Source organism: Salvelinus namaycush, chromosome 1 (assembly GCF_016432855.1).
Source record: "Salvelinus namaycush isolate Seneca chromosome 1, SaNama_1.0, whole genome shotgun sequence".
NCBI lineage: Eukaryota > Metazoa > Chordata > Actinopteri > Salmoniformes > Salmonidae > Salvelinus > Salvelinus namaycush.
Genome location: NC_052307.1, coordinates 44,760,959 through 44,782,380, shown reverse-complemented (window position 1 = coordinate 44,782,380; position 21,422 = coordinate 44,760,959). Strand labels below are relative to the sequence as shown.

The 21,422-nt window shown below is 42.5% G+C and overlaps 3 protein-coding genes across 3 annotated transcripts; 1 reads left to right on the top strand and 2 right to left on the bottom strand.

Annotated features, from left to right (window-relative positions):
- The first annotated feature begins 3,712 nt into the window (after nucleotides 1-3,712).
- Nucleotides 3,713-6,348, top strand: LOC120055567 (fatty acid-binding protein, liver-type-like). Its single transcript, XM_039003446.1, has 4 exons — nucleotides 3,713-3,779; nucleotides 4,977-5,149; nucleotides 5,518-5,610; nucleotides 6,298-6,348. The coding sequence occupies exons 1-4, from the start codon at nucleotides 3,713-3,715 to the stop codon at nucleotides 6,346-6,348; spliced, it is 384 nt and encodes a 127-aa protein (XP_038859374.1).
- A 5,350-nt stretch (nucleotides 6,349-11,698) lies between these two features.
- LOC120055558 (fatty acid-binding protein, liver-type-like) lies at nucleotides 11,699-14,296 on the bottom strand. The gene is made up of 4 exons (XM_039003434.1): nucleotides 14,230-14,296; nucleotides 12,861-13,033; nucleotides 12,404-12,496; nucleotides 11,699-11,749 (listed from the first exon to the last, which is right to left on the bottom strand). Exons 1-4 carry the CDS (start codon nucleotides 14,294-14,296, stop codon nucleotides 11,699-11,701), a joined length of 384 nt encoding a protein of 127 aa, XP_038859362.1.
- A 3,929-nt stretch (nucleotides 14,297-18,225) lies between these two features.
- Nucleotides 18,226-19,086, bottom strand: LOC120055550 (isotocin-neurophysin IT 2). The gene is made up of 3 exons (XM_039003424.1): nucleotides 18,967-19,086; nucleotides 18,510-18,714; nucleotides 18,226-18,371 (listed from the first exon to the last, which is right to left on the bottom strand). Exons 1-3 carry the CDS (start codon nucleotides 19,084-19,086, stop codon nucleotides 18,226-18,228), a joined length of 471 nt encoding a protein of 156 aa, XP_038859352.1.
- Nucleotides 19,087-21,422: the final 2,336 nt, after the last annotated feature.

Here is a 21,422-nt window from a genome sequence, read left to right as displayed (position 1 = left end):
CTGAGCTTTGGAGAAATACGCAGATTCAAAGAGGAGTCCGTAATTTGCTTTCTAATGATCATGATATTTTCGTCGTAGAAGTTCAGGAATTCATCACTGCTGATGTGAAATACATCCTCTCTTGGGGAATGCTGCTTTTTAGTTAGCTTTGCGACAGTATCAAAAATACATTTAGGATTGATCTTATTCTCCTCAATTAGGTTGGAAAAATAGGATGATCGCGCAGCAGTGAGGGCTCGTCGATATTGCACAGTACTGTCTTTTCCAAGACTTCCAGTTCGGTGGAGCGCCATTTCCGTAAAAATTTTCTGGAAGCTTGCTTCAGGGCTCTGATATTTTCTGTATACAAGGGAGCTAATTTCTTGTGACAAATGTCTTTTGTTTTTTGGGGTGCGACTGCATCTAGGGTATTATGCTAGGTTAAATTTAGATCCTCAATTAGGTGGTTAACCGATTTTTGTACTCCGACATCCTTGGGTAGGTGGAGAGAGTCTGGAAGGACATCTAGGAATTGTTGGGTTGTCCGAGAATTTATAGCATGGCTTTTGATGATTCCTGGTTGGGGTCTGAGCAGATTATTTTTTGCAATTGCAAATGTAATAAGTCTTTTTTTGTTGACAATAAAAATGTGCTGTCGTAAATATTAGAAATACCTCCGCCTATGTGGGATACACGGGGGATATGGTCACTAGTGTAACCTGGAGGAGAGGCCTCATTTAACACAGTAAATCCATCAGGCTTGAACCATGTTTCAGTCAGTGTCACGACTTCCGCCGAAGTTGGCTCCCCTGCCTGTTCGGGCGGTGCTCGGCGGTCGTCGTCACCGTCCTACTAGCCGCCACCGATCCCTTTTTCGTTTGTCTGTTTGTTTTGTCTTAATAGTTTCACCTGTGTTTCTGTTGTTTGGTTTAATGAGCTTCCCTATTTTTAGTAGGTGGACCCAGTCAGGCCAATCACATCAACATTATGATCAGTGTTTAGTTCATTGACTATGACTGCCTTGCAAGTGAGGGACCTAACATTAAGTAGCCCTATTTTGCGATGTGAGATATCACAATCTCTTTCAATAATGACAACAATGGAGGAAGTCTTTACTCCAGTGAGATTGCTAAGGCAAACACCGCCATGTTTAGTTTTGCCCAGCCTAGATTGAGGCACAGACACGATGTCAATGGGGATAGCTGAGCGACACTGACAGTGCTAGTGGCAGACTCCACTAAGCTGGCAGGCTTGCTAACAGCCTGCTGCCTGGCCTGCCCTCTATCTCATTGTTTAGCTGGAGGAGTTAGAGCCCTGTCTATGTTGATAGATTAGATGAGAGAACGGCTGCCGTTTTACGATCCCCTAACCAATTGTGTGTTTTTCCCGCTTTATTTGTAACTCATATTGTACATTATGTTTCTGCCATCCTCTCTTATGACCACAAAGAGCTTCTAGATATCAGGACAGCGATTACTCAGCCCGTACTGGAAGAAGATATTTTTTTCTTTAACGAGTCGGACGCAAAGGCACCCGACAAGGCCCTCACCCCAGTCATTCACAGGAGAAAGAGATGGAGATATCGAGGACGTAGGTCTGGCTGCCTTGTAAGGTGGGTAATGTGGGTAATCTGCCTTTACCATCGGTCCTATTAGCCAAAGTACAATCATTGGATAATAAAATAGACGAGCAACGAGCCCGTATAGTATATCCTACCAACGGGACTTTAAAAACAGTAATATCTTATGTTTCACTGAGTCGTGGCTGAACAACGACATGAATAACATACAGCTGGCAGGTTTTACGCTTTTCGGCAGGATAGAACAGGCACCTCTGGTAAGACAAGGGGTGGCGGTCTATGTATATTTGTAAACAAAAGCTGGTGCACGAAATCTAAGGAAGTCTCAAGTTTTTGCTCGCCTGAGGTTGAGTTACTCATGATAAGCTGTAGACCACACTATTTACCAAGAGAGTTTTCGTCTATATTCTTCGTAACTGTCTATTTACCACCACAAACCAATGCTGGCAGTAAGATCGCACTCAATGAGCTGTGTACGGCCATAAGCAAATAGGAAAACGCTCATCCAGAGGCGGCACTCCTAGTGGCCGGGGACTTTAATGCAGGGAAACTTAAGTCCGTTTTACGTCATTCCCACAAACATGTTAAATGTGCAACCAGAGGGGGAAAAAACTCTATACCACCTTTACTTCACACACAGAGACAAGTACAAAGCTCTTCCTCGCCCTCCATTTGGCAAATCTGACCATAATTATATCCTCCTGATTCCTGCTTACAAGTGAAAACTAAAGCAGAAAGCACCAGTGACTCGGTCAATAAAAAAGTGGTCAGATGAAGCAGATGCTACAGGACTGTTTTGCTAACACATACTGGAGTATATTCTGGGATTCTTCCGATGGCATTGAGGAGTACACCACCTACCAGAGCCTACCAGACGAGCTAAATTACTTCTATGCTCGCTTCGAGGCAAGTAACACTGAAACATGCATGAGAGAATCAGCTGTTCCGGACGAGTGTGTGATCACGCTCTCCGTAGCCGATGTGCGTAAGACCTTTAAACAGGTCAACATTCACAAGGCCGCAGGACGAGAAGGATTACCAGGACGTGTACTCCGAGCATGCGCACAACAACTGGCAAGTGTGTTCACTTAACCAATTGATTAATAATCAGTGTTATTCTCTGAGTTTGTTGGACTTCAGAAGGAAAATAAATGTAGCTAATGGGTGAACGTTTGTTCACTCAACAAACTTTGCTCACAGTGAGCTGAATGTATAAAAACTTGTTGAGTCTAATTACAATTTCATGTTTGTTTTTGGAAGTCAACACTGTATGTTGGTTCAGTTATATTCCCAGATGTGGAGCAAACTCTATACAACCCTATTGCAGCTGGTTGCCTTATAAATTGTACATTGAATTGTTTTTTTTTAAGACCTGTGCTAGTTGGACTTTTTGCATCTGTTACTGAGATGGCTGTTCCAGTTATTATTGAGACTACCTAAATCAAATAGAAGTATTTCCTGGCAGTCATTGTCAGTGCAGGTTGTCAGTGCAGGTTGGGGGTGATTAACGTTCTCTGGCTGGATTCCAAATTTTCAAGTTGAATTGTATGTTCACTCTATGTAAAATGAAAAGTTGAGTGAACATTATGTTGGTTCAGCTATATGCCAAACATTTTTGAAAACTCACAATCATATTGCAGTCTGCTGCCTTACAATTGTACATTGATTCAACTTTTTTATAGTGCAGGTAGACAAAATACACCTCTCAACTCAATCACCTCAAAGTGCAATGTAGCCTAGTTTAATTTCAATACAGGTGTATAGCGAGATAAAGTCAAGTTGAATTTGAAATGTGTTGATTGATCCATACACTTGTATTACAATGACGAGACTGCTTATCATTTTTCTAAGGAGTCGAGGAGGCCTTGCTTATCAAAACAGATCAATGATCACTCACACCGCCAAAGTAGAAGAAGAGAGGATGAGAAGGGGAGCACAATAAAGTTGACCATTGCTATGTAGATTAGTTGCCCTTGGCTGGGAAGCTGATCCTAGATCTGTGCCTACAGGCAAGTAGCAGGGAAGATATGAGGGGGAGGGGTTCTCAATTGTAGACACCTTTAGTTAGTTAATGAGTGCAGGGCTGGATAGATGAGGGTATAAAGACAAGCAGGGAGCTGTGGCTGTCTCTACCGTCACTGCCTTATAGTCACCATGTCTTTCTCAGGGATATACCAGATGGAGACACATGAGAACTTTGAGTCTTTCATGGAGGCTATTGGTAAGTTTTGCTGTTGGGTTGTACGTTTGATTAGACTTTGGGTGTTAATTTCAGAAGTCGTAGTCCTTTCAGTAATGATGTTCAATGGTGATTGCGAATGCAATGGTTACTTCTGAGGCGCAAACCCAGGTAGCACACTAGTTTCCTTGGATGTTCTGAGAATGGAAGTGAGATGTAGGAATGTTTTTTAATTTGATTTTTTATAGGTTCCAGGGAGGTTCTGAGAACATCTTACTATGTTCTCCTGGGAGGTGTTAGTTCTTTTAACAACAAATTATAGGTTATTTTCTGTGTTTTTAACTTTCACTGAATGTTTAATTTAAGACTAAGAAACACTTTGTTTGGGCTAACTATTTTGAGCTTCCAGCACACATGGGTTTGTTAAATGATTTGTTTAGGCTTTAATTATTTATTGTATCAGTGAGATTAAACCTATGCTCTTCTGTCCTCTATCCATTGAATTAATCCACTGTGCTTCCAGGATGGAGTTGTCATGCATTAGTTTTGTAACTCATTGAAAGTGGATAAAAGTAGTCTATTCAAACACTATTTCAACAGGAACGAGCACTCATTAAGATCAGGTGTGGCCAACTACTGTGGTCAACACACTTAACAGATGATGGTGATTGTTGAAGCTGAAAACCGAATGCGTGTTTCAGTAATTCATTTTTTGTTTTCATATGGCAAGTTTTTAGTGTTCTGAGGACTTGACTTTAACTGGAACTGAGAACCTAAAGAACATTATGCTGAAGTACTGAAATTCCCACAGGAGAACATTTAGTCAGCTGAACAACTTGAGAACATTCCCAATGTAAAATTCCTAATGTTCCTAGAACTTTACCTTCAATTAAATGTTTGAACTTTCAGGAAATATTCTGATCAAATAATGAAATGCCAAGAAAATAACATTTTGTTGAATTCCTTAATGAGAATGTTCCAAAGCCAAGCAACTGTCCTGCACCATTGCCAGAATGTGGTATGCAAAATAACCAAGCCCTAAAACGTATGGTCCTCAGAACGTTATGTGCTAGCTGGGAATGCATTCAATGTTTGCATTCAGTTCATTGTTGCCATATTATAGTGCATCAGAGCTTTACTTCAGCTGTAATAATTCAGTGTTCATGTCCCACTTCATTAAGTTTTTGTAATGCTAAAAAGCGCAGTGTATATGACTCTCTCGCTGCCGCAAACATGTAGGTCTCCCTGATGAGCTTATCCAGGAGGGCAAAGACATCAAGAGCATCTCTGAGATTGAGCAGACTGGAGACCACTTCAAGATGACTGTCACCACGGGGACAAGGATCCTCACCAACTCCTTCACCATTGGCCAGGAGACGGAGCTCGAGTCGCCGACCGGGGAGAAAGTCACTGTGGGTGGCGCATGTCACAACCCAACCATGAGTTTCATACATGTAGCCTGGATATATCCATCTCCCTACATATACAGCCAGTATCTAACTAAACTATAAGTTGAGCTGATGTGGGGTCACTATGGTTAGTTCAGGTCCCAGTGATGTTGTGGGAGGACTGACTTTCTTTGGCAGAGAATCTCCTCTGCTCTCCAGGGACTGGGCTCACAGTTGCAAAATTATAGCAGTTTACATCTCATAACCAACTGTCACCCTTTTTTTTTCTCCATATATGGCCATCCAACTTGGGCCTGTTAAATTGGTGCTAGTTGACCCTAGTTGGTGACCACTGCTTTCAGATCTAACCATTGACCTCTCCTGTGTTTCAGTCTGTGGTGATGAGGGAAGGTAACAAGCTGACGTCCTTAATTAATGGGATAGAATACGTCACAGAACTTATAGACACAAACATCCTCGTCAACGTGAGTCTGGGGAATATGGCTGGGGGTTCACGAAGCGACACTATTTCAGGGTTAATTTATACCATTAACAAAATGGGTAGTCTTTAACAGTGTCGTGAATGCAATTCAACAGTTTGCTGCCACCAATGTTCTAATTACATGCTGACCCCACCGCTCGCGTCGCAAAATAAATGTACACCCACACTGCTCGCGCACCTCAGCAAGCGTCTGCGTGGCCAGGTGCTAAAATAGAAATTGGTTTTATTTGTGATGCTCAACGTGCTGCAAGTCTGGCCTCTCCCATCTCCTCATTGGTTTCTAGGAGCATATACCCATGTGTGTGATTGAAAGATTGACTTTGGGGTCCACACTGGTCAGTTGTGGTAAAGTTGGTTGTCAACCGCCATATAAAGAAGGGAGGCGAGGACGATAAACAAATTGGGTTCACTGTTTTCTGTGGATTAATTGTCAGAGTAGACCTTGTGCATTTCAGGTAAAATAACAACCCAATGTTTGTATACCAGGACAAATTAGCTAGCTAAATGCTTTTTGCCCCCAAATGAATAACTGTTTTTATATTTCAACCTGCATGTCCTGACCACTTGTGTGGGTGAACAAAATCAATGTGCGAATGAGCGTGTTTGGTCAGCATAGTGTACTGGCATGGATTTATTGAGTGTAATGATTAATGATGCTTTCTCTTTTCAGACCATGACTCTGGCTGGCATCTCATACAAGAGGACCAGCAAACGAATATGAAGATCTACTGCACTCTGGATTAATAAAATGTGAACCCAGCATTGTAGAAATGAAGGCTTTGGTTGTTCCATCTAGTGTGTTGCAATATGGGTCAGAATCCTACCACCATTGGGTGCGTCAGTTTTAAAAGCAGATTCCTCAATTTCCAGTTACTTTTGAAAATCAAGTTTCAGGCATTCTAGTGGCTGTGCTTTTGGACATTGCTTTCACTAGTTCCACCCCAGTGTAGCTGACAAAGGGCTAAAGGTGCACCATTTGAGGGTGACTGGTTTCCCAGCTACAGTGTGGTTGGAAAAGCTAAGGACCCGGGGACTAAACACATCCCTCTGCAACTGGATCCTGCACTTCCTGACTGGCTGCCCACAGGTGGTAAGGTTAGGCAACAACACATCTGCCACACTGATCCTCAACACTGGGGCCCCTCCTGTACTCCCTGTTCACCCACGATGGCGTGGCCACAACTGCGTGGTAAAACACAACTCCAACACCAAGTTTGAGGTGCACCACAACACCAGCGGTAGGCCTGATCACCGACAATGATGAGACCGTCTATAAAGAGGTCAGACCTGGCAGTGTGGTGCAAGGACAACCTCAATGTGAGCAAGACAAAGGAGCTGATCATGGACTACAGGAAAAGGCGAGCTAAACAAGTCCCCATTAACATCGACAGAGCAGATCGCGAGTTTCAAGTTTCTTGGTGTCCACATGTGTCCACATTACCAACGAACTATCATGGTCCAAACAAACCAAGACAGTTTTGAAGAGGGCACAACGTCTTTTCCCCCACCCTCTCTGTTGTACACTGCTGCTATTCGCTGCTTATCTATGCATAGTCACTTCACATATGTACAAATTACCTCAACTAACCTGTACCCCCGCACATTGACTCGGTACCGACAGCCTTGTCATTGCTTTTTTTATTTACTTGGTAAATATATTTATCTTCTTGAACTGCACTTTTGGTTAAGGGCTTGTAAGTAAGCATTTCACAGTAAGGTCTACACTTGTTGTATTTGGTGCTTGTGACAGTTTGATTTGACGTGTCATGGACGTAGGAATTGAAGGGTTGATTTGTCTGACATATTTGTATAATACTGTGAGGTCACTACTGCTGTTGGTTTCTTGACACCTGCCGCCATAGGTTCATTCATGCGTATTGGCTAGTCCTTCAGGGCCCCGTGTGTGTGTAGAAAATGATACTCATTCTACTTAAACATCCTTTACTCCAACTGTCTTCAGAACCTAGGTGGGGTCATAAAGATGCATTTTAATCTTGCAGATCATCCTGTGTGGTTCATGTCTTACCGCAAGGTCTTTATGTGGGTTCTCTGCAGGATGGCGTAGGCCTTACACATCATGCAGTGTCCCACCTATCTTCCCTGCCTGCACTGGGGCACCCCTGCCTTCATTGTTACCATCCCCAGAGCAGTGATAGAATGGTATAGTTTACTGTCAAAGTAATACTGAGCCATTTATACTGCACAAATATAAACGCATTGTGTCTAGTCTTTTCATGTGCTGAAAAAAAGGATCCCAGAAATGTTCTCAAAGTGCACAAATTTGTATACATCCTTGTTAGTGAGCATTTCTCATTTTAATAAGATAATCCATTCACCTGACACGTGTGGCATATCAGGACAATAAAAGGCCACTAAAATGTGCAGTTTTGTCACAATGCCACATATCTCAAGTTGAGGGAGTGTGCAATTAGCATGCTGACTGCAGCACTGTCCACCAGAGCTGTTGCCAGAGAATGAAATGCTCATTTCTCTACCATAAGTCGCATCCAACGTCATTTTAGAGAATTTGGCAGTACGTCCAACCGGCCTCACAACCGCAGACCACGTGTAACCACACCAGCCTAGGACCTCGACATCCGGCTTCTTCACCTGCAGGATGGTCTGAGACCAGCCACCTGGACAGCTGATTAAACTGTATTTATGTCTGTAATAAAGCCCTTTTGTGGGGATTGACTCATTCTGATTGGCTGGGCCTTGCTCCCGAGTGGGTAGTACTGGCTCCCAAGTGGCTGCGCCCCAGCCCAGTCATGTTAAATCCATAGATTAGGGCCTAATTAATTGACTGAATTCCTTATATGAACTGTAACTTAATTAAAGTGTTGAAATTGTCGCGTGTTAATTTGATATTTTTCTTTAATATAGTTATTTGCCTTTTTATCAATATTGACCACTCCTATGAACCAAAATCTGCTATCTAGTCTATAATGACTAAAGAGTAGACTCACTCCCCACATCAGGGATTTTTAGGTTTTATGCTGGGGGGCTTCGGGAATGCAAACGTGGTATGTAAGGGACAGGTGGAGTATTATGCACTTGGTGGTTAGAAAAGTGATACTGCAATTCAGGGAGGGTGTTGACTTGTGTGTCCTGCTCCATCCTTTATTTTGTATCTCAGAGGGCTGCAGTGTGGACCAATCTTGGAAGGCCGAGGTGGAAGGTGACAATCAAATCAGCCAATCAGAGGGCAGCAACTCTGGTGACATCATCCTCAGGCTCCTGGACTTAGCTGACCACAGCCTTCCTTATCGAGTCCACCAATGAGCTGCAAGTGATGCTAGGGTTCCATGGGGGTCACTTGAGAAATTGGTTGATAGGATTTGTAGTTCCTAAAAGTTACATATTTGTAGTTCCTTGTACAGCCCACTTATTTCACCCACCCATTTACTGACCTCCTTCAGTATATAGGCAACATCACTGGAAGGGAACTAGCTCAGAATTTCACTCTTTGACATTTCATGTATGTCAAATATTGGAGTTAAATTCTTAGCTAGATGGGACCCTGAGCACTCAAATCAATCAAATGAGAGAGTCGAAAACAGCAGGTGCGGGACAAGGTGGCATGTCCGGTGAACAGGTCAGGGTTCCATAGCCGCAGGCAGAACAGTTGAAACTGGAGCTGCAGTACGACCAGGTGGACTGGGGACAGTCGGGAGTCATCAGGCGAGGTAGTCCTGAGACATGGTCCTAGGGCTCAGGTCCTCCGGGAGGGGAGGGAGAGAGTATTAGAGGGAGCATACTTAAAACTTCTTATGGCTGCAGGGGCAGTATTGAGTAGCTTGGATGAAAGGTGCACAGAGGTGCCCATATTAAACGGCCTGCTCCTCAGTCCCAGTTGCTAATATATGCATATTATTATTCATATTTGATAGAAAATACTCTGAAGTTTCTAAAACTGTTTGAATTATGTCTGTGAGTATAACAGAACTCATATGGCAGGCAAAAACCTGAGAAGTTCCACTTCCTGTTTGAATTTTTTCTGAGGTGGCAGATTTTCAACCAAGCTCTCAATGAAATTACAGCGAGATATGAGTTTTCACTTCCTACGGCTTCCACAGTTGGACGTACTGCCAAATTCTCTAAAATGACGTTGGATGCGACTTATGGTTGAGAAATGAGCATTTTATTCTCTGGCAACAGCTCTGGTGGACAGTGCTGCAGTCAGCATGCTAATTGCACACTCCCTCAAATTGAGATATGTGGCATTGTGACAAAACTGCACATTTTAGTGGCCTTTTATTGTCCTGATATGCCACACGTGTCAGGTGAATGGATTATCTTATTAAAATGAGAAATGCTCACTAACAAGGATGTATACAAATTTGTGCACTTTGAGAACATTTCTGGGATCCTTTTTTTCAGCACATGAAAAGACTAGACAATGCGTTTATATTTGTGCAGTATAAATGGCTCAGTATTACTTTGACAGTAAACTATACCATTCTATCACTGCTCTGGGGATGGTAACAATGAAGGCAGGGGTGCCCCAGTGCAGGCAGGGAAGATAGGTGGGACACTGCATGATGTGTAAGGCCTACGCCATCCTGCAGAGAACCCACACAAAGACCTTGCGGTAAGACATGAACCACACAGGATGATCTGCAAGATTAAAATGCATCTTTATGACCCCACCTAGGTTCTGAAGACAGTTGGAGTAAAGGATGTTTAAGTAGAATGAGTAATATTTTCTACACACACACGGGGCCCTGAAGGACTAGCCAATAAGCATGAACGAACCTATGGCGGCAGGTGTCAAGAAACCAACAGCCAGCAGTAGTAGTGACCTCACATTATTATACAAATATGTCAGACAAATCAACCCTTCGATTCCTACGTCCATGACACATCAAATCAAACTTTGTCACAAGCGCCAAATACAACAAGTGTAGACCTTACCGTGAAATGCTTACTTACAAGCCCTTACCCAAAAGTGCAGTTCAAGAAGATAAATTTAAAAATTTAAAAAGCAATGACCAGGCTATCGGTACCGAGTCAATGTGCAGGGGTACAGGTTAGTTGAGGTAATTTGTACATATGTGAAGTGACTATGCATCGAATAGCAGCAGTGTACAACAGAGGGGGTGGAGGAAAGACGTTGTGCCCTCTTCACAACTGTCGTGGTTTGTTTGGACCATGGTGTCCACATTACCAACGAACTAAGGAACTTGAAACTCGCGATCTGCTCTGTCGATGTTAATGGGGACTTGTTTAGCTCGCCTTTTCCTGTAGTCCATGATCAGCTCCTTTGTCTTGCTCACATTGAGGTTGTCCTTGCACCACACTGCCAGGTCTGACCTCTTTATAGACGGTCTCATCATTGTCGGTGATCAGGCCTACCACTGGTGTTGTGGTGCACCTCAAACTTGGTGTGAGAGTTGTTTTACCACGCAGTTGTGGCCACGCCATCATGGGTGAACAGGGAGTACAGGAGGGGCCCCAGTGTTGAGGATCAGTGTGGCAGATGTGTTGCCTAACCTTACCACCTGTGGGCAGCCAGTCAGGAAGTGCAGGATCCAGTTGCAGAGGGATGTGTTTAGTCCCCGGGTCCTTAGCTTTCCCAACCACACTGTTGCTGGGAAACCAGTCACCCTCAAATGGTGCACCTTTAGCCCTTTGTCAGCTACACTGGGGTGGAACTAGTGAAAGCAATGTCCAAAAGCACAGCCACTAGAATGCCTGAAACTTGATTTTCAAAAGTAACTGGAAATTGAGGAATCTGCTTTTAAAACTGACGCACCCAATGGTGGTAGGATTCTGACCCATATTGCAAAACACTAGATGGAACAACCAAAGCCTTCATTTCTACAATGCTGGGTTCACATTTTAATGTGACTGCTTTATAGCAAATGTAGAAAATCCATCTTGGCCATTGTGTACTGTTTACGGAACTACGCCTTTCTACTGAATCCCACTGAGGTCGTCACTCATCCATGTCAAACCTTGCCTCATTACAAACCTCAATTTTCCCTGAAGTTCTACCCATTGATATGAAATGCTGAGACCAGACCATTCCATGCAATTCACATTTTATTAATCCAGAGTGCAGTAGATCTTCATATTCGTTTGCTGGTCCTCTTGTATGAGATGCCAGCCAGAGTCATGGTCTGAAAAGAGAAAGCATCATTAATCATTACACTCAATAAATCCATGCCAGAACACTATGCTGACCAAACCGGACGCGCTCATTCGCACATTGATTTTGTTCACCCACACAAGTGGTCAGGACATGCAGGTTGAAATATAAAAACAGTTACATTCATTTGGGGGCAAAAGGCATTTAGTTAGCTAATTTGTCCTGGTATACAAACATTGGGTTGTTATTTTACCTGAAATGCACAAGGTCTACTCTGACAATTAATCCACAGAAAACAGTGAACCGAATTTGTTTATCGTCATCTTGCCTCCTTTATATGGCGGTTGACAACCAACTTTACCACAACTGACCAGTGTGGACCTCAAAGTCAATCTTTCAATCACACACATGGGTATATGCTCCTAGAAACCATTGAGGAGATGGGAGAGGCCAGACTTGCAGCACGCTGAGCATCAAATAAAACCAATTTCTATTTGAGCAGTGTGGGTGTACATTTATTTTGCGACGCGAGCGGTGGGGTCAGCATGTAATTAGAACATTGGTGGCAGAAAACTGTTGAATTGCATTCACAACACTGTTAAAGACTACCCATTTTGTTAATGGTATAAATTAACCCTGAAATAGTGTCGCTTCGTGAACCCCCAGCCATATTCCCCGGACTCACGTTGACGAGGATGTTTGGGTCTATAAGTTCTGTGACGTATTCGATCCCATTAATTAAGGACGTCAGCTTGTTACCTTCCCTCATCACCACAGACTGAAACACAGGAGAGGTCAATGGTTAGATCTGAAAGCAGTGGTCACCAACTACAGTCAACTAGCACCAATTTAACAGGCCCAAGTTGGATGGCCATATATGTAGAAAAAAAAAAAGAGACAGTTGGTTATGAGATGTAAACTGCTATAATTTTGCAACTGAGCCCAGTCCCTGGAGAGCAGAGGAGATTCTCTGACAGAAAGTCAGTCCTCCCACAACATCACTGGGACCTGAACTAACCATAGTGACCCCACATCAGCTCAACTTATAGTTTAGTTAGATACTGGCTGTATATGTAGGGAGATGGATAAATCCAGGCTACATGTATGAAACTCATGGTTGGGTTGTGACATGCGCCACCCACAGTGACTTTCTCCCCGGTCGGTGACTCGAGCTCCGTCTCCTGGCCAATGGTGAAGGAGTTGGTGAGGATCCTTGTCCCCGTGGTGACAGTCATCTTGAAGTGGTCTCCAGTCTGCTCAATCTCAGAGATGCTCTTGATGTCTTTGCCCTCCTGGATAAGCTCATCAGGGAGACCTACATGTTTGCGGCAGCGAGAGAGTCATATACACTGCGCTTTTTAGTATTACAGAAAGTTAATGAAGTGGGACATGAACACTGAATTATTACAGCTGAAGTAAAGCTCTGATGCACTATAATATGGCAACAATGAACTGAATGCAAACATTGAATGCATTCCCAGCTAGCACATAACGTTCTGAGGACCATACGTTTTAGGGCTTGGTTATTTTGCATACCACATTCTGGCAATGGTGCAGGACAGTTGCTTGGCTTTGGAACATTCTCATTAAGGAATTCAACAAAATGTTATTCTTGGCATTTCATTATTTGATCAGAATATTTCCTGAAAGTTCAAACATTTAATTGAAGGTAAAGTTCTAGGAACATTAGGAATTTTACATTGGGAATGTTCTCAAGTTGTTCAGCTGACTAAATGTTCTCCTGTGGGAATTTCAGTACTTCAGCATAATGTTCTTTAGGTTCTCAGTTCCAGTTAAAGTCAAGTCCTCAGAACACTAAAAACTTGCCATATGAAAACAAAAAATGAATTACTGAAACACGCATTCGGTTTTCAGCTTCAACAATCACCATCATCTGTTAAGTGTGTTGACCACAGTAGTTGGCCACACCTGATCTTAATGAGTGCTCGTTCCTGTTGAAATAGTGTTTGAATAGACTACTTTTATCCACTTTCAATGAGTTACAAAACTAATGCATGACAACTCCATCCTGGAAGCACAGTGGATTAATTCAATGGATAGAGGACAGAAGAGCATAGGTTTAATCTCACTGATACAATAAATAATTAAAGCCTAAACAAATCATTTAACAAACCCATGTGTGCTGGAAGCTCAAAATAGTTAGCCCAAACAAAGTGTTTCTTAGTCTTAAATTAAACATTCAGTGAAAGTTAAAAACACAGAAAATAACCTATAATTTTTTGTTAAAAGAACTAACACCTCCCAGGAGAACATAGTAAGATGTTCTCAGAACCTCCCTGGAACCTATAAAAAATCAAATTAAAAAAACATTCCTACATCTCACTTCCATTCTCAGAACATCCAAGGAAACTAGTGTGCTACCTGGGTTTGCGCCTCAGAAGTAACCATTGCATTCGCAATCACCATTGAACATCATTACTGAAAGGACTACGACTTCTGAAATTAACACCCAAAGTCTAATCAAACGTACAACCCAACAGCAAAACTTACCAATAGCCTCCATGAAAGACTCAAAGTTCTCATGTGTCTCCATCTGGTATATCCCTGAGAAAGACATGGTGACTATAAGGCAGTGACGGTAGAGACAGCCACAGCTCCCTGCTTGTCTTTATACCCTCATCTATCCAGCCCTGCACTCATTAACTAACTAAAGGTGTCTACAATTGAGAACCCCTCCCCCTCATATCTTCCCTGCTACTTGCCTGTAGGCACAGATCTAGGATCAGCTTCCCAGCCAAGGGCAACTAATCTACATAGCAATGGTCAACTTTATTGTGCTCCCCTTCTCATCCTCTCTTCTTCTACTTTGGCGGTGTGAGTGATCATTGATCTGTTTTGATAAGCAAGGCCTCCTCGACTCCTTAGAAAAATGATAAGCAGTCTCGTCATTGTATTACAAGTGTATGGATCAATCAACACATTTCAAATTCAACTTGACTTTATCTCGCTATACACCTGTATTGAAATTAAACTAGGCTACATTGCACTTTGAGGTGATTGAGTTGAGAGGTGTATTTTGTCTACCTGCACTATAAAAAAGTTGAATCAATGTACAATTGTAAGGCAACCAGCTGCAATAGGGTTGTGAGTTTGCTCCACATCCGGGAATATACCTGAACCAACATACAGTGTTGACTTCCAAAAACAAACATGAAATTGTAATTTGACTCAACAAGTTTTTATACATGATGTTTATACTATGATGTTAAAATGCTTATTTACTCTGTTTCATCCCACTGCACAGTCTACAGTCTCATCAGCCCAGCCAGGCAATTTATGAACTTGATCTCCACTATAAAAAGCATCTACACATTATCTTACATTTCTTTTAGTCTAAAGTTTAGTTTTCAACAGTGGAGATGTGTATAAACTTTGCTGTTTGTCTCTGCGACATTTGCAACATGGTTTCAATATTCAAATTCGATCTCAAGCTGTTCCATAGTAATGAACGTGTTGGGAGTCGGGACGAGACAGAAAGACAGTCAACTTTTCTCATCCAGTCGAAATAATGAATCAGCTGGCTTCATTTTATGTATATATACAAAGAAATGTAAATTGAAAAAAGGTCAAAAGAAACAAAGTGCGGCTAGTTTGCAGTCTTTCCAGCTTCAGTTTGAAGTGATTCTTTTAGCTGTGTCGTTGGCTAGTTCCTCTGACTGGCAGTGTCCTGACGAGAAAGCACAATTTCTATGCCAGGCGAAATCGCACCTCATTAGCTCATTGTTATGGATGCATCCAAATAAATGTCACTAGAAAACAGCTTAAACAAATGCAAATGCAGCTACTGTTGTTATTCTGGCTGCACTGTTTGACGTGATTGTACGTTAGCCGTAGTTGGCTAGCTAGCAAAGCATGGAATAAGAACGTTGCTAGCCAGTTTGGCAATGGAACATTTAGAACGAACGAACGACTGGGTCACGTCCATAGATACAGAACAAAAAGACATGAAAGACTGGGAACCGAACCGATACCGTCTCTGGCAACCGAACCGATAGCATGAATGACCAGCCAGCTTGGGTAGCAACCCTAGATTTGTGTCGGGACTATATCTTGTGGAAGGATGAAATAGTATGATAGCTCTGGATAAGAGCGTCTGCTAAATGACTTAAATGTATGAATAAATTCATAAAAATAAAGTTTTTAATGAGAATTTGTCAGTCATTATATGAATTTGTTGGTAACCCGTTGTATAAAATTGATACTGCCCTTGAAGTCGGTGTTTGGAGGATATATTGGCACGGGTTTGCTCTCCCTCGACTTCGTCTCGGGCCTAACAACCCCCGTGCCAATATATCCTCCAAACACCGGCTTCTCGGGCATTATCAATTAAATAGGGTAGATGTCTCTGTGTGTTCTCTGATCTGCAGTATCTCATTTTGGTCTGTGTGCTGAGACTGAACCAATAAGAGCTCCTGTAGTCATGAGAACATGGACACTGCCTCTCTATGAAAAACATAAAGCAGAATGGACATGGTTGAACCTTCTTGAGGTTATTCAGAGAGAATTGACTACTGCATGGAATAATTAACATTAAGCCACGAGTAGACGAGATATTAATTCTGAAGTCTGTAGGTATATTTATGATGTATTTTGGCGTGTATGTGTCATGTCCCTTTGGTTTTTTGGCTGGTATACGTTACATGAATATTTTGACACACTAATTGTAAGTCGCTCTAGATAAGAGCATTTGCTAAATGACTTAAATGTAAATTTGTAAACATATGTTCTCTAAATTATATTTCTATGATTCGGACCAAGTTACATCAGGATTACATCAATATTATATATCTACACCAATGTAGTAATGATAAAAGGTAGTAGTAATCATAAAAAGGTTTTATCTAAAACTAAACGTCACTATCCAAGGCTAACTGCTACTCCATAGTAGACAGAGAGAGATTCAGCTGGTGGACCAGACTTAAGGACACTTTAAACCAGTTGCAGGATGTAGTGCAGAATGTAAAGAAAACCTCAAAAGAACAAACAAATAATATTAAAAGCTGATTCACAAAACATTAAAGCTTATCAGTATATCATTGCATCTAAATTATGCTCCTTTTTAAAAAAAAATTGTGGAACATTTGAATATATTCCCTGATTAGATGTTATACTCTATACCTCGCTATAGAATTACATAATTACTAATTATGTAACGTGATGTCTATGGTTACTATGTAACATGATGTCTATGGTTATTGTGTAACATGATGTCTATGGCTACTATGTAACATGTTTACGGTTGCTATGTAGCATGATGGGTGCATTCGTAAATTCACTCTGGCTATCTACTCCGATTTCAGAGCACTCTCGTCTGACTGCCAGAGTGCAGAATTCATTTAAACACTCGCTGAACATGACCGATGCCAGTAAACGTCTGGGGGAAAAATTCAATAAATTGTTGCCAGCAGCACATTTGCAGTCACTAATGCTATGGATAACATGAAAACAGCCTAACCAGCTCTGCTAGGGCAAGTAAAATGGTAAGAGAGGTGTTCTCTCATTTGTGTTTGGAAGTAGCTAGCAAGCTAGCCAACTTTAGCCAGTTAGCTTGGGTGCTTGACTGCAGTTGTGAGGTCAGAACGCCCTGATCAACCCTACTCCTCGGCCAGAGCGTCCACGTGTCGCTCTAAACGCCCCCCGAGAGCGAAACGCTCTGAATTTATGGACAGACAATCTGACAACGCTCTGAATTTACAAACGACCCAGAGCGCACCCTGACACACTGGAGGCAATTTACGAACGCAACCGATGCCTATAGATACAACCTATTTTGGATATCAAATCACAATCAGCATTTACATTTTATGTTTATGGTTGGTTCATCATTGGACATTAAAAACTCTAAATTGCCTACTGGAGATTCGCTCAAAGGTTTGTGTGATTTGAGACCAAAATAATGAAAGCCAGTAAGGGAGAGTAAAGTCCACTGGATTAGAACTATTAGAACAGACACACTGCTTTTAAAAGCACGGGCCAAAACACTAAGCCTGGTGTTACAGAAAATATGAGAACTATACGACGCACAGCACTCATGTTTCAGATGTGGATGTTGTTGTGCACTGGACAAGTGGTCATTGTTTGAGTCAGCTGAGAGAGAAACATACATACACCACGCATACTCGCACAAGCTTTATTAACATACACATTTGGACTCTTTACACGTGTAATAATTATTACAGCTATTTCTGTACATACAGTATATAGCTACAATATTTAAGTATGCAATATAAAGGCAATCTACAGAGGAGTGCTCAGGGTCCTAGCTAAGAATTTAACTGCTGTGTTTTGATATACATTACATGTCAAACACAGAGATAAATTCTTAGCTAGATCCCATCTAGTGAGGTTGAAAATATACTGAAGAAGGAGGTCAGTAAATGGGTGGGTGAAATAGGTGGGTGAACTATGAACTACATCTAGGTAACTACAAATCCTATCAACCAATCTCTCAAGTGACCCCCATGGAACCCTGGTCTCACTTGCAGCTCATTGGTGGACTCTATGAGGAGGCGTGTGGTCAGCCAAGTGCAGGAGCCTGAGGATGACGTCTGCAGAGTCGCTGCCCTCTGATTGGCCGATTTGATTGTCGCCTTCCTCCTCAGCGAGACAAGATTGGTCCGCACTGCAGCCCTCTGAGATACAAAATAAAGAATGAAGGAGGACACACAAGTCAGAAAGCACATAATTGTATCCGCCACTCTATTAGAACAATTTCAGTGGTATATAACCACAATGATCATCACAGAAATATAGGATTGATGTGCCCTCACCTGAGTCACAGCAGACACCCGGTGCGGCGCAGCGTGCTGTATCAGATCCACAGGGTCTCCCTCCCGCCTGGCAGGGGGTGGGCAGGTAGTTCTCCTCCATGCAATGTGCCGTCTCCGGAGAGCCCATCCAGCAGCCCACATCCTCCCCACAGCAGATACTGGGGCCAAAGCAGCGGCCCTGCTCCCCTGGCCCACAAGACATGCACTGCAAGGGGAGAGAAGGGACAGTCGGGTGTGAGGTTGTTCCATCATTCCAAAAAAGAGATTCTTATCGACATTCTTGCTCCCTTTTACAGGAGGAAGACAACGGTTCATTGTCAATTCTCCCAATTCAGTCCTTTTACAGAGCCTCACTTTGCTCCTACTCATCTTGATGCACCTCTAAGACAAATCATACCTGTTATCTACACATTATATTTAAAGAGTTTAGATATAGATGGATTCTGTTGCAGCTCACCTTGCGCTGTGGAGCGTCCATTATGGACCTCTTGCCCCCGATGGGACAGTTGGAGATGTAGCAGGCTGAACAGACAGACAGGACGTAAAGTAGACACACGGACACGGCGGCTCCAGTCATCTCTACTGAGAGAATGATAGATGAGGAATAGAGAGAGCGAAAGGGATAAGAGGGCTGCAGACATGGACGGAGAGGAGTCCGAATAGTACGTCTAACATTCCCATTACGCTGTCAACTGAAAACATCATACAAATCTGAAACACTGAAATCCAAACAAACTAACAAGGCATACAACCAGAGACAGACAACACCTATACACATATCCACAGAGACAAGCTCACTTGCTGATCTCCCGGTGTACAGCACAAGGCGAATGCGTTTGCTCGTTCCGGAGGGACTCCCAGGTGAATGTTGAAGTTCTGTATCTTCAGTGGCACCCAGACCTCTTATACACCCTCTCCGGGAGTGACACGGACCCCTGACAACCACTTAAGGTGTGTATTAATGAGCCTGTCTTACTCCCCCTTCCCCCTGATAGTGCTGGGCTGGGCAGAGGCCTGGCCAGTGGTACAGCCATACAGTGGCCTGGAGTGGTCCAAGCCATAGAGACAGTCATTAGTGGAGGGCCTGTGTCCGTGACCATGCATGTGAGAGAGGAGAGGGGTTAAGAATGAGACAGAGCAAAGGTGTTTAGTATGTAGATGGAGATGGGGAGGAGTGTTGAACCTAGACCTATGGCCTATTATTAGAAAGATGAGAGCAGTGAGCAATGTTTTTCAGTGAGCAGTTTTCAGTGTTAGCTGACTATCTGACAGACTGGCAGACCACATCCTATATGTGTTCCAGATCAAGGACTGGGAAGCAGTATCATAAAGTGGTTGGATAAGACCTATCTGGACATATTTGTACCCCTTACTGAGATTCTCCACTAGGGGTTCTCTTATCAATACACTTCATGATCTTATTGGCTAAGGACTACAAGAAGCATCACATCATCTTCTAAATCAAATTCATCTTTGTTTGGTTTGCTAATTAAAAAGCAACAATATGCAGCTAGCGTAGTCCACAATTACATAAATATGATTACACAATCTTTGTCAAATGTGTACAGACACACGCACGCACACACAAACACACACACATGCACGCACACACACACTCCTGATATACCTGATATGTCACCTTTAATAAACTTGCTAATACCTAAAAGGATTTAGTACACATTGTCGAGGTCTTAGGTTAATTGATTAAATGAGCCCATTAACACAGACAATGCTAATCAGCTTCCTATTAAAGGCTTTTCACTCTTCCAATGAGATGAGCTCAATTAGTGCCTTCCGGATTAGTAATCCGGTTATTGATGGAGAAAGGCAGGGTCAAGATTTATGCAAATGTAGTTCACGTCAGACAATTGGTACATACACGTGTCATAAGATGACGTCATAGTTTTCAACCTTTCAGAGACAGTAAACACTCCTCTTGTATGATGAGTCACTGTGACGTAAGACAAGAACAGGCTAGGTGTTGCTGCCAGAAACCTGTCTATATGCTTGTGTATAGGCCTGACTGAGAGACTGATGATGGCCCAGTTCAAATATTTTTTATATGCATCCTTCCTCACTTTTGAAGTTGATTTGAAGAGGCTCATTTTAAGTGATGATGCAGAGAAGCTGGCGTTTGGAGGATATATTGGCACGGTGTTGTTACAAAGTATCGATTTAGCCAGTCAACTGAAAAAAAAGTGGTGTATGTTGCTATGACAACCAGCTCAATTTGCTGTCTGTCTCCTTCGGACACATTCGTATTATATGGGACGTCTAGGACAAAAAGGCTTCTCAACAAGCCATAAGCCATAAGACTCCTGAAAAGGTAATCAAATGGCTACCCGGACTACTTGCATTGTGTGCCCCCTCCAACCCCCCACCCCTCTTTTTACACTGCTGCTACTCTCTGTTTATCATATATGCATAGTCACTTTAACTATACATTCATGTACATACTACCTCAATTGGGCCGACCAACCAGTGCTCCCGCACATTGACTAACCGGGCTATCTGCATTGTGTCCCATCCACCACCCGCCAACCCCTCTTTTACGCTACTGCTACTCTCTGTTCATCATATATACAGTGGGGAGAACAAGTATTTGACACACTGCCAATTTTGCAGGTTTTCCTACTTATAAAACATGTAGAGGTATGTCATTTTTATCATAGGTACACTTCAACTGTGAGAGACGGAATCTAAAACAAAAATCCAGAAAATCACATTGTATGATTTTTAAGTAATTAATTTGCATTTTATTGCATGACATAAGTATTTGATCACCTACCAACCAGTAAGAATTCCGGCTCTCACAGACCTGTTAGTTTTTCTTTAAGAAGCCCTCCTGTTCTCCACTCATTACCTGTATTAACTGCGCCTGTTTGAACTCGTTACCTGTATAAAAGACACCTG